Here is a 14,336-nt window from a genome sequence, read left to right as displayed (position 1 = left end):
CTGCTTCCATGAAAAGAATGATTAATTTATTATTGGTTGACAATTTAGTGTCAAAAACCCCTTAGATGAGTAGCACTATGATTTTGATGTTGGCCCACTGATGCTGAATGAATGTAGTGGAAACTTGGATTCTTTAGAACAAGCTGGCAGAAAAGGGTGGTAGGTTACACCTGTTTGAACACAATGGCCTGTGGCCTGCATAGCCATGATGACTCATTCAAACAGTTTCCGCTCTGCCTGTGAAACATCTGAAACGCGCCAGTAGTCATTTTGGGACAGCAATTCCTGAGGCCAAATTCAGGAATTCATATTTGCAGATCACATTAAGAGTTACAGGAAGGGACTGTATGAAAGTTTATGGGGTGGGGAGGGCAGATCTGATATTTCATTTTATAACAAAGCACCACCCTCCATCTAAAAATCAAATAAAAAAGTATATAAATATATAGTTTATAACTTTAGGTCTTGGCTCATAACGACAAGGGGTCTCATTTCTAAAAGTTATAAGTAGAATCCTCACTAAAAGTAAAAGCCAAAAATGGAGTACACCAAAAAATATTCAGACTTAAACCCATGCAAGCAAGTTCCCTTTATAAATCACAATCAACTTGAAATGTGGCCCATGTGAGGGAGCGCCATGTCCGACCCTTCAAACACCCATAGTTGCCTATAAATGGTCAGATAAATGCCCCTCATTGATATTAATATGTACTGACTGCAGGAAGAAAAGGAGGCAACTTCTACAAAACGAAATTTAACACTGACGTTCCTTTTGGTGATGCTGGAGTTGTTTGGTGGGTAAAAAAAACGCACTTTCACGCAAAGCTTGTGCACCGGAGGAAAGGGAGCACCAGAGCTCCACCACTTTATACCCGATCTGCAGGAAGGGGCGTTCCTCTTGAGTAGTGACCTCACTGTATGGAGGGGGACACACACACGCAAGACAGGATGACTCAGGTAGTAATTTGGATTCCCCCGTTTGAAATAACAAACAATCACAAACCCTCCACTCACTTAATGAGGCTGCCGATGAGTTAAAAGAAATATGACTTGTCTTATGTGACACACAACTGAAAGATTGATTTAATAAAATAGTGTAAACGCATTTTACAAGCAGCGCATCGCATCCACACGCTGGCACATACATTTGATAACAATATATGAAACTGGTATTTGCTCAACTGACACATTGAAAACGGCATCAATTTAAATGGAATATGTCCTCCTGTTCACCTTATTTATGAGAATAAATTGCACTGCATGCAAGTTTTAATTAAATGATTCCGGATTACACTGTACAACATATTTGAGGCGTTCTTTTGCAGAAACAGATATCTCAGTTTGTGTTTATTATCCTAAATCTGGATCTTTTTGTGTGCGCTGCAAATTATGTTTTTTTTGGCCCACTTCAAGGAAAGTCAATCAAGGCAAAAAAGGCTTTAAGCCTAAAATACTCAGAGGTAATATTTCGATTTAATTTACACAATAGTAGGCCTATTTATTTCAAACCGTTTTATGCCATGTGAATCTCAGTTTCTCATTTCTCCAGTTTATGTGTGTAGGCATGGTTCAGAGTTTACTTACAGGACCACACATTTTCCCTTCAAGTTTGTTTTTTATAGATACATATGCACCATTTATGAATGAGATCCCAGATTCTGACTTTCTCTTCAGTATTAAAATAATCTATAGGTGGTTGTTGTCTATAGTGCTTGCAAATTTAGACTCAAAGCAGCACAATGGAAAAAAAAACCTGCATAAGCCTCCCTCTTTTCGGACCCCTCTCTCCCTGCCCTAATCATTTTTGCACAGTCCTTAAATCACATGCAGTCCTATATTGTGGCAGTCATGATTTAAATTCCCTGTCAGCCCTCTATCTTGCATTGGGTGCATCCACTTCTTTTTCAACTTGTTCTACATATGGAGCAGAACAGCAATAATGTAACATAAAACTTGAGCTTCACAGGGAACACATATTTATTCCTTCTGACAGAAAAGGGAGAAGTGAAATAATTTACACACAACAGTGTTTCCAAGCCGCAGCTTTTCAGGGCAGAGCAGCAGTAATTCATAGGCTCTGCACAGTGCATATACAGAGCGCCAGATTAGCTGGTGGAGTTATTTTAGTCAAACTGTCCAGCTAAAGAATATCTCATCAAACACAATAAACACACAATAACACAATAAATCATCAAATCACGTTATTTGGAGAACAGCTGACCTTGGCTGATACTGGGGACTTTTTTTTCTCAGCGACTATATTTCTGTCTCATAACAGTCACACCTCTGTTCTGTTTGATTTTAGCATCCTCGCTGTGTCTGGTACACACTTTGTCTTCCCCCACAGCTCTTTGTCTGTCTACTTTTCAACTAGATTCTAACGGAATAAATGGCCTCTGCTGTTCAGTGTTATTCACAGTTTATGGCAGTAATAGACATGTTAATTGTCCTAGACTGCCATTAGCATCCAAGCTAAAATTAGTTGCTCCATCATGCTCGGAAAGCATTAAGGCTTAATAGCACTCATTTATAAAGGAAGTTACCACTCCCCCACAGGACTGACACAATTAGTCCAAGAGCACCGAACAGTCTTTAAAATGTTTACCTTGACGGTTAATATATATTATTTTAAGCAACAAAATCAAGGCACACTTTTAAGCAACAAAAAAACATAATTGTGCTATTTTTGGTGTACAGCAGTGCAGTACCGCAAAGTCATAGTGATGCCTATGATATGAAATTTCGTGGTCGTGAGCACCAGACGGTAACCTCTCATTGACCAGAATTTTCCCTTTAGGTATCAACAAAGCTTTATCTTATTAAATTGCACACTGAGCCTGTGCGTCTGACTGCTATAAGGTATTGTAAGGCGTTTGTGGTCTAGCTGTTAATTTTTCAATTCAAAGATGCACATGCTGCTGACACCGGAATAAGATTCAGCATAATAAGTATTCTCGGTCACCAACAGGGCCAGCGGGTGGTCCTGCTGTGTGCCCTGAGGGGTTTGAACTTTTTTTCCACAGTTAAACTACTGTAGAGCTAAACAACTCCATTCTTGCTCAACTTTGGAATGGATATACTACACTACAGAATATTACAGTGTAAATTACACTGTTATGTAGAAGAATATATTTAGAATATGTGTTAGGTCACAGGTCACTGAAGGCAGACCAATCTGACCTTACACCAAATCCAGCGCAGTCCGTCTTTTTTGCCTTCTGGCTTCCTTTGGAAAGACTTAAACATTGTATTGCTTTGATACCTAAAACTAAGGATACACTTGAAAGGTCTCTCATAGTATACTTATATTATATTTAACAAATGTGATATCCTTGTAATGTTGTAAATCCACTTTACATTCGACAAATCAAACGCTCCCTCTTGTTGGACATTAACGATAATATCTTAGGTTGGAGGAATGCTCAAGCCAAATCATTTACATTATTACATCACATTACAAACTTTGTTATTACACTTGCTTAGTACCTTGCTTGATATATGAGCATTAGGAGAAAGGTGTTGAATTATGGGCATGGCAACTTGTCCAGTTGTCTCAGCTGCATCAACAATGGTAGTGGGGAAACATTAATCAAGTCCAGCCACTCTTTTTTTTTTATTCCTGTTACATTTATACAGGTTAAGTGTTTGGCTCAAGAAGACTTTATCTAGGGCAATACATGCAAAACCGGGGAATGTGACTTCCAAAATCAATATGCTGACTTCCAAAACTGATATGCAAACTCCCAAAATCAATATGTAACATCTACCTTGCTCCACAGAGGTTCTGTTTCTAGTCTCCCAAAATCCATATCCAGTCCAGCTGCCGACTGCACTGGGAAATTCCATATTCAATCTGGGGGCGATCTTGGTTTCGGAAGTCAGCATACTAGATATGAAGTGTGACTTCCAAAACCAACACGCCAGCTTTCACATGTGCAAAGAGAGGTTACATAGAAAAACATAGCATCCAAAACCAAAATGTTCAGCCTGAGCTTTTTGCTTTCAGGGATTACTTTTACATATATTTACCTCATTATTTGAAACTGTCCATGTTTAGTATGAACATCCGACATTGTAACATTACTTATATATCAGAAAATAAGAAAAAGGTCCCCTTAAAACACAGACAAGTAAGGGATTTTTTATCCTAACCTCCTAAACCCCATTCCTAATCTTTAAATTTCCTGTTGCAAAAGGAAGGATAAGCCGAAATCTTTGAAACTAAACCTTAAAATGGTTCTCACAGAGGTACGTACCGACACACCATGCAGCTGTCTGCGTTGGATGGATGCTGCTGCTCCTTCATGAGTGACACCTGGGACCAGTAGATATAGTTTAAACCCAATTTGTTGTGTTACAGAGCAGGAGACGGCCTCCATTAAAGTGGATGTCAGGCTGCCGAGGGCCACACCGATCGATAGCAGATGTCTTTGTGTACACTCTGAGGTGCTTCAAAAGGACTTCTTTCATAACTGGATGACAGTCTGTTGTTTAGGGGACATGTATAGACAAGATTACGTTGGCTCTGACGCACTTTGTTTGTTTTCATCATTGCAGTTTCCAATAACTTTTAATATGTCCGTTTTTAGTTTGTAAGAGATCATACCTGAACAGTTGTGCATTCCATGGTTTGCAAAGTGGAGGCAAAACACCTCCACTAGCTTCTACATCCTCCATTACAATAATGGAACATATTACTTACTATGGCCACTTTCCAACAGAATACCAGATGTAATGAAATTACAAATATCAGTTATAGTGGTATTACTATTAGTTTGCTTTATGTGTCTTCCAGAAGATTGTTCTTGGAGAACATTGAAAGCTACTAAAAAACAAACAAACATTAGCTCTCTTTCCCTCTGACACTTTTAAGTATGACTTCTCCAAACCTCTTTCTCTTCTGAGCGGCTTTGACCAGCTTCACTGTAGATGACGGCTATATATCTATTTGATTTTATTGGTAACACATAGCTCTAAGCGCTTTAGCTGAACCTCGATGAGCCTCACTACTGCTGTCTTTACAGTTTAATACTGCCCCTAATAACTAAGAACAAATACTTGTTTTATAGGTGTTCATTTATACTGTCATGTTACTTAAATTTAAACCACACCTACCAGCCAATCAGAATAGAGAGTTCTTAGGGCCCATGGCACAATACTTTGTCTTGCTTATTTTGTTTGGGAATGCATCAGGCTGTTTGCCTTGTACTAACAACATAAAATACATCTGGGTAGTAATTTGATCACCACTGTTCTCCAGCAGTGTAACCACTCTCTCATCTACAGTGGATAGAAAAAGTCTACACACCCCTGTTAAAATGCCAGGTTCTTATCATGTAAAATAATGAGACAAAGATAAATCATGTCAGAACTTTTTCCACCTTTAATGTGACCTATAATGTGAACAATTCAATAGAAGAACAAATTGAAATCTTTGAGGGGGAAAAATGAAAAATAAAAACTTTACAATAACCTGGTTGCATAAGTGTGCACACCCTCTTATAACTTGGGATGTAGCTGTGTTCACAATTAACCAATCACATTCAAACTCAGGTTAACTAGAAGTCATTACACACCTGCCATCATTTACTCTGATTAATCACAAATAAAGCTCAGCTGTTCTAGTAGGATTTTCCTGATATTTTCTTAGTTGCATCTCTGAGCAAAAGCCATGGTCTGCAGAGAGCTTTCAAAGCATCAGAGAGATCTCATTGTTGAAGGATATCAGTACAAAAGAATTTCCAAAGCATTAGATATACCATGGAACACAGTGAAGACAGTCATCATCAAGTGGAGAAAATTAAAGGAACTGCAGGAAGTACTGGCTGTGTGGTACATTTGACAACTATCTCCCGTATTCTTCATATGAATGGGCTATGGGGTAGGGTGGCAAGACGGAAGCCTTTTCTTACAAACATCAAGTCCCCCAAAAGCATGTGGGAAAATGTGTTATGATCTGATGAAACCAAGGTAGAACTTTTAGGCCATAATTCCAAAAGGTATGTTTGGCGCAAAAACAACACTGCACATCACCCAAGGAACAGCACACCCACAGTGAAGCATGGTGGTGGCAGCATCATGCTTTGGGGCTGTTATTCTTCAGCTGGAACCGGGGCCTTAGTCAGGGTGGAGGGAATTACGAACAGCTCCAAATACCAGGCAGTTTTGGCACAAAACTTTCAGGCGTCGGTTAGAAAGCTGAAGAGGAAGTTCACCTTTCAGCCCGACAACGACAACGAAGTACACATCCAAATCCACAACAACATGACTTCACCAGAAGAAGATTAATGTTTTGGAATGGCCCAGCCAGAGCCCAGACCTGAATCCAATTGAACATCTGTGGGGTTATCTTTTTTTGTTGGGCTTCTGTAAATAACATCATAGAGTATGGTCTAGACCTGCTCTTTTATGAAAAGCGCTGTGAGATAACTGTTGTCAAGATGTGCCATGCTAATAGACTCCTACCCGAAAAGACTGACTGCTGTAATAAAATCAAAAGGTGCTTCAACAAAGTATTAGTCTAAGGGTGTGCACACTTATGCAACCAGGTTATTTGAGGGGTTTTCATTTTTCCCCCTCAAAGGTTTCAATTTGTTTTTCAATTGAATTGTTCACATTATAGGTCACATTAAAGGTGGAAAAAGTGATGACATGATTTATCTTTGTCTCATAATTTTACATCATAAGAACCTGGCATTTTAACAGGGGTGTGTAGACATTTTCTATCCACTGTACCAGCAGGCAGATAAAGCATTGCAGCTCTATCTGTAACAGTCCTGTTGTGTTAGAATAGATACATTTATGTATCACATGGCTATGTTTGAAACAGATAAATGAAGCCAGCAATGTTACAGATTCCGTTACAGCCCCACTTTACACAGGGCTTATGCCAGCCCTATGTAAAACGGTGTACATGTCCAGGATGGATCCTTCCTCTTGCCCAATGTGTGCTCTGATAATCCCAGCCTGGGGCCATCAACGGGATAAGCTGGTACAGACAAGGGATGGATGATGGTCTCAATGTAGAAAACACCACGCTTTGTATCTCACCTGCCAATGAGCAGTGGGCAAATTGTTGCTTTCTATATAGACTTGTTCCCCCAACAAATGCATAAAACCATACTCAAGATTTATCTGTTGTTTGGCACATGGGGTTACAGCTTTTTACAGGAAGTGAACACAATCCTGACTGATAACACAAAAACTTCACTTCCTACGGGCAAGCTCATTAAATCAAGGCATTCATTCTATGCTTGTCGGTGTCTTTCCTTCTTTAGAAATCAAATGATTTTGCTGACTCTATAGTTGGAATGTTCCCAAATATGAATGTAATATCCAGTATCACATAAGCTCCAAAGCTTACAATGTGGTGCAGATTGTGACATGCAGTTTTTTTTTTTTCCTCATCCCAGGATCCAAAAGGTATTGCATCCATATTGGATGATTTAGCATGTCACGATTTCCATCAAGTGCTTCTACGGTGAGGAACTGTGCCCTTTATGGAGAGAGGCAGAACGTTAGGGTGTGGTGGTCTGGGTGGCGGATGAGTGTGTAGCATCTTAGGCTTTCATGCCTAGCCCTTAAAGCTGCAGTAATAAATATTTTTATCCTAACAATGGGTCACATGACTATATGTAATTCAAAAGGCATCGCTGGAAATGTTGGAGCCAAACAGTATCATCACCCAACTCTGCAGTTCCCCTCAGCTCTATGGAGTGTTTGAGCGTTTTTCAGCTCATTGTTTTGGTTTTACAGCTCACAGCTTTACTTTTGTAACTCAATCTCCACTTGGTGGAGACAGAATAGAGCTAAACGGAAAGATATTATTGTACTTGAATTACTGAGGGGGCTAGAAACACAACTCAAAATTTCGGATGGATGCATACATTGGCAACTGTTGTAACATTAACAACTTCTGTTGCCTAAAGTAGCAAAAGAAATCTGTGTTTCAGTGACCTAACCCAAACTATACCTTAACAATTCTCCCTAGGCTTAACCATATCAAAAATTGCCATGCACAGATGTTGTAGACAACTTGATCATTAAACAGAATCTAGGGTTTTGCGGAACCTTGTGGTGAATATTTACAGCTGCTTGCATTTAACAATCCACTTTTTCTATTGCTTTATTTCATTAATAATGTCCACTGTCACTTTTGTCAACCAAAGGTTACAGTTTATTCCAGTAGATAAATAATAAAGCCTCGGTAGCTCACAGGACTACCCTTACTGGTTTCATTTAATGGTGTCATGTGGTAGAGCAGAATCTTCACATGCCTCTGACTTTGAGTCTAAATTGTGTGCTGAAGGTCAGTATTGCTTCACACCCTACAGCTCACGACCTGTGTCTTAACAGATGAAGAATCACTCCATTTACTCTCAATGACTGTCCGTTCAGCCACTTTAAGAGAAATCAATGTACTTCAGCCCTGAGGAGAGCAACACTGTGAAGTCTCTACCATTCTGACCTACAAATGACTACTCTGCTATCCCCAAAGGCTTGTCTGTGTTGATGTATGTGCGTTGCTGTATGTGTGTGCATGCTGGTGGGTTCTACAGTGTGAAAGGAAAACAAAGAACAAGAGATAGTGGGGTCTTTAAAGGACTCAGGATTCATATGGTACAGCAGTTTGTGACTCGTTAACTATTTAAGCAGAGGTCCAAATAGCAAAAAAAATAACATGTCCTTGTTTCTGTTGTGATTGTCTTCCCTTGAGTCTAGGAATGTCAAACCAAATCAACTCAAAGCAGTTTAGCCTCAGTTTGCCAGTAAAAGATATGTTGGCTGCATGCCAGCTGACACAAAACTTTTTGCTGCCAAAATCCAAAATGCTAACATTCAGCATCGTTTCAAGCATTTGAATCAGGATTGAGACATTGCATACTGTATCGGGTCACGGCACGGTCATTGAATACCTTTATGAATAACTGTTCTAGACCACAAACATAAATAACGAAGGTTACGATATGGTAACCCTAGTTCTATAAGCACAGGCAGAGCCCTCTAATGGACTCTATGGGTACTACTTCCTCCAATCACACGCACACACTTGCCTACTGAAATTTTATCATGCACGTAGCCGACCAATAGGACGTCGCTACCGATACGTGCGTGACGTATAAATAGCAGTGTCCCTACAGCCTCAGCATCCGACTGCCTCTTCAGCAGACGGCCTCAGAGCGGCAGGGCTCATCGGTAGAGGGCTCCGTCTGTGCTTATAGAACTAGGGTTACCATATCATAACCTTCGTTCTATCTCACACAGGCTCCGCCCTCTACTGGACTCTATGGGTACAGTGGGTGGAATCCGATGACTGTCCGCCCTAGCCATGACAAGCCAAAGTCCACCACGCCAACCCGGTCGGCCACAGGCCAGCCAAAGCCCGACCACCACATCACTTAGTGACAGAATGGTGGGACACCCCTGAGAAGGTCGCTGGACCGATATGGGCTTGGCCTGACCATTAACACCTGGACTGCCCTGACTTCTTACTGGAACGTCAGGCACTGCCAGTGTATGTTCCCCCTCTACACCCAGTAGTCAACAGATCCTCACTTTTCAGATCCTAGGTCGCACTTGCGAAATCATTAAAGGGACTTTTGTAGAACCTTTAGGGAACCAACCTAGAATGTTCTTTTTTGGTCCTATGTGGGTCCTTCCCTTACGTTTCCAGAACCTTTAGTAACATTACAGGAGCATTTTCAGTTCCATTAGGGGACCTAAAAATAGTTTTTTTAAAATACCATCAAAACATGTTTACACCATAAAACATTCCATTTCAGTTCTTAGAAATAATTTTATTGAACATTATGTTGAATGTTGTAGAAGATGATAGCAAAATCTGACTTGATTGACAATGTAAATAAATATAGTATTTCTGTTTATACTGTTGAAAACATCCCTAAAGAATGTTGAAGGTAACCTGGGGCCTGTACACGAAGCAGGATTTTAGCTTATCTAGATAACTCCGGGGTTAACCCTGGGTTTTCAGTACCACAACGGTGGTTCAATTCTTACGAGGGTAGATTGCCATGGTAACTTATGTTCAACAGTTAACCTGCTCCGGAGTAGGTCATGTTCCAGACAGAAAATCAACTAAAAACGCCACTTCCTGACCAATCAGCTCTTTTGGGAAATGACATTACCATCTGAATGAAATCCCACAGACTGGTTTATAGGCTGTTTTTTAATTATAGTTATGCTGCGGTGATTCGGAGAAACTTTTGAATATCGATATCCTCCTACAGAGATTGATTGATTTGCGATGGGGGCCCAGGTGGGGTAGTTTTCAGTTGCCAAAATGTTGAGATTCAGTCTTTCGACCACTATTTGAGCACATTTGTGGCATGAATGGAGTTTTTGTTTTGTTGCTTTATGAACTTAATTTAGAACGTTTTGAACACTGACTGCGTTAAATAAATTAATCTAATTTTTGGAGTGACGAGAAGTTCTTAAAAGTGAGGTGGAACTTATTCAGGTTGCCCAGGCTTTTGATGTGGAGATGTCAACACACAGCCAAGATGAAAGAATAAGGCTAATATTTTCATAGACACCATAAGAATACATAAAATCAACACATTATTATAGACTATGCCTGTTCATTTAGGCATTCACACTGTATGCAACTTTCTGTCCTCCTGCATCTGTCAGCTGCAGCCGTGTTATTAAGACTTTGTCTATTTGTCCAATAATACAGTTTGCTCTTCGTTTGTATACTGATGATGCTCTGCTGCCAGTAGACTTCTTCATGTTTGTGATTGATCACCTGCTGCAAACTCTGCCTCTTTCATTTGAACACGCTCATGTTTGGATTGGGAAACCTGGGTTGACTTACCGAGTTGATAACCAGCTTCGTGTCACCGCTTATCCCGATCCCAGTTGAGGGTTGGTGAAGCCAGATAATAAAAAGATATCCTGGGTGTGTTGAATTTGCTTTGTGGTACATGTCCCAGATCCACTAAATGAAGATAATCCAGACCACAGCAAAAATACAAAGTTCATCAATAAAAAGTAATCCAAAAGGGCGGAACAAAACAGGCAGACAAGCAGATGTTCACAGCATGATGGACAATGGACCAGCAAGGACGGAACTGAAATAACAAACATTTAAACACAGGCGAACGAGAAGGGCGGGAGCAGAACAGGTGAAACCATGGGGCAAACTGGCACACATACACAAGCAGGTGACAGTCACGCAGACAGACAACATCGCAACCAAACCCAAAACACACCAATACAAAACCAGACAGAGGGAACAGACAGAAAAAAGGATCAAAAACACCGAACGAAAGACCGAAAGAGGACATTTTAAGAAGGTCCCCGATGTTCTGTAAAGGTTCGGGATCTTCATCACCTTTAGAGAACTTAGGGAACATTACACAAGGTCGCGAGAACGTGCAACGTTCAATTCTTAGTGGAGAGCTCTGAGTGCCACATGTGGTGGAAATCCAGTATCTGTGGTAGTCATCCAGAATTCATAGAACAAGGATTACATACATAACTGTCGTTTGGGGTTGTAATACAAAAAAATGGTCAGACCAGAGGGTGCTGTGGATTTAAATGCATTTTTTTATATGTGATGGGGATTTGCTCAAGTTAAAACAGCATTTTAAGTCATCCTTTAAATACAATTGATTTACGCAAAATGGCATAAGAAAACAACAATTTGACTTCTACTGTCAGAGTTTTCAGGCAGAGAGGACCCAAACGCAGATCAGAGTTTAGACAGTTTATTCAGGGGAGAGTACGCGGGAGGACGGAGGTTCAGGACAGATGCTCCCTCCCAGGTCCGTGGGTAGGAGGGAAATCCGGGAGCGGGGAGCGTGCAATGCAAGACTGATTCAACGATTGGCTGGGGCTGGATGTCTGAGCCTCCTATTTAGGCAGTGGCTGATTGTGGGACACAGAGCAGGTGTTCTGATTGCGGATGGGTTTCAGGTGAGTGCAGAGCCCGCAGCAGACACACCCCCAGCTCCCAGAGCAAGCTCACAGCCGGGGCCTCGTGACATCTACAAGCTGTATCAAGGGCAGACATCCTTATGTCAATGGATGATATTGACTTATTGCTATCTGATATCATCAGCTCGACAGACTGTTGTAAACCAAGCTCAGCTTGACAGACAGAAATGCCATAGTTCTCAAGTCAAATTCCGCTAGTAAGAACTAATTAATGTTCTCCTCTCTGTCTCCATAGGAACCTGTTATACAGCCTTCCAGGGAAGACTCCTCAGTTTTCCATTCTCAGGTTCTCACAGGAAGCTGTCCTGCACTGCAACGTCACCAGCAAATCAGTCAGACACAACTCTGCAGATAAGGAAGTACTTTGCCACAGCACCACGAATCAGTCTCTGTCTCTCATCCTTAGGGCCATCCGGTCGGCTGAGAGGCTCGTGTGTTTTGGCTTGGACTTGTTTGAAAATTACCCGAATGACACAATATGATCTTGGCTGACACAGCCGCACCAGTGAGCTTGGATGCGCTCGAGAGCAAAAACTGCCACTGATCAAGTCAATAAAGTTTAAACACACTGCAAATATTAAAACACAACTGACCGTCTGACTGCCCTCTTCCAAATTCAATCAAAAGCTGAGAATAAGAAGTAATTCCTACATTGACACTGCTCCACAGAACTACACTACAAAGTGTTTTATTTTTTAATTCATTGAGCGATGCATTTATTTATTTATTTATTTCCATTATTCCACGCTTGATCAATAACCAATATTGAATCAATTGCAATAATATGTTGTCCAGAATATCGTGAGAAGACTTTATCTGTAATGATCTTCCCAGCAAAGGTTGTAATAAGTCTGTTTTCTGATTGATGAATGTAGCTCTCATATATGCAAATAGTATTGACACAATGGGGTCGTTTAAATTGCACTGTACAGTCTTCCTATGAAAGCAGACCCGTAAAGTAAAAAGCATATAGTCATTTTTAGATAATTACTTTCCCCTTTAGCTGGCACTTAATCTGTTGTTTAGAAAACTTTTTTCCATCTGTTCCTGGACCAATCACAGCATAGGAGGTTTTGAGAAAACTAAAGGATCAATTTAGTGAGGAAGAAAAATTAAATTGAAATGTGTGATAATAAGGAAAATGTAAAGCTATTTGAGTTTTGTCTCCACAGGTGTAACCGTGTTAGAGAAAGAAAGTGTTTACATGTGGTTCAGGGATACACCGAAAAGAAAAAAAACTTGGGCATGTCCAGGTTTGGTCAGTGTCACTTTGTGACAGTATCTGTTTTTATAGTTTTGTTTGCCCGTACTGTTTTATAAAACAGTATTTTATAACTTGGTCTTATTCTCGTATCTGTGGGCATTCTGACTAATGGGTCATCCAAACTTTGCACCTACCACCAACATTGCAGATATACAGGAAACACAATTCCGGCAAAACAAGGTATATCTGGGCAAGCAGCTCCAAAAAACGTTCCAAATAATACTTTCTTTGGTCCAGCTGAACCTAATGCTAACAAGCAGCTAGCTTGAGTAGCCAGCAAAGTGCCCTTAGATCCCTATCCTACAATTGCTCATCCGAGGGGCCACTTTCTGTGATTCTTTTGGACTAAATACAATTGTTTTAAATGATTTGTGTAAAATCTAACTTTTTTTAGAATCCTTTAGGAGGCTCCCGTAGTTCAGCCCCCAAATAATGTTTCCTGAATCTCTACAACTAAGGCGGGAAGTACAAAGTTGACATCAGAATGGTCAATTTTATGAGACCAAGACCCAGGTTAAAAATAAAAAATTTTAATACCTGTTTATCCATAAGGGCTGTGTTAAGTAATTAGCCATTCTAGTGTCAGCCTAACCAACAACACCCTTTGGCAGTTCTAAAATCACGGTAAGCCATGTCATCCTATGGCTCATTGCTTTTGTAAAAGAACAATACGTTACATTTAAAAAAGAGAATTTCAGTTTCCCAGCCTTCAAGGAAACAAATGCTTTAAGTAATAAAAATGTAACTTTATCATTTCATCCTGCAGTGTAGTCAATGAACAGCATCTAAAAGTAAAATACTTCAAATAACTGTTTTAGGTGTGTTTATGGATCACTGTAACGAGGGTGTCATAGCAGGACGCACTGCAGGGGCCTGAGTTCAATGCTTCTGGCTTGGCCTGGTGCCCCAAACAACAACCACCTATTCTTGTTGCTATCAGGTGAAATGAAGCAAGTCGTGACTCCTTGCCCTTTGTAGGGGGCACATGGTACTTACTCTATAGTATACCTGCAGCAGGTCAAGAAAGGGAGGTAGAGGGGTGGCAGTGACAAAGGTCAACATCTAAATATGGGAGACAATGGGGGATGATGCTAAAGCAAAAGAATGACAAATA

General features: G+C 40.5%; 1 protein-coding gene across 1 annotated transcript in view; it reads left to right on the top strand.

Moving 5' to 3' along the window:
- LOC119901248 (inactive N-acetylated-alpha-linked acidic dipeptidase-like protein 2) overlaps nt 1-12,579 on the top strand; it is a 755,283-nt gene extending 742,704 nt beyond the window's left edge. Inside the window, exon 17 of the mRNA XM_038716832.1 lies at nt 12,194-12,579. Within this exon, the coding sequence (XP_038572760.1) occupies nt 12,194-12,440 (247 nt within the window). The 3' untranslated portion in view covers nt 12,441-12,579. The remainder of the gene's footprint in view (nt 1-12,193) is intronic.
- The last annotated feature ends 1,757 nt before the right edge of the window (nt 12,580-14,336 follow it).

Source organism: Micropterus salmoides, unplaced genomic scaffold, assembly GCF_014851395.1.
Source record: "Micropterus salmoides isolate LMB-PRFRI ecotype aquatic unplaced genomic scaffold, ASM1485139v1 Ms_hic_scaffold_13, whole genome shotgun sequence".
Lineage (NCBI taxonomy): Eukaryota > Metazoa > Chordata > Actinopteri > Centrarchiformes > Centrarchidae > Micropterus > Micropterus salmoides.
The sequence above is the reverse complement of the archived record's forward strand: the minus strand, read 5'-3'. Positions and strand labels throughout refer to the sequence as shown.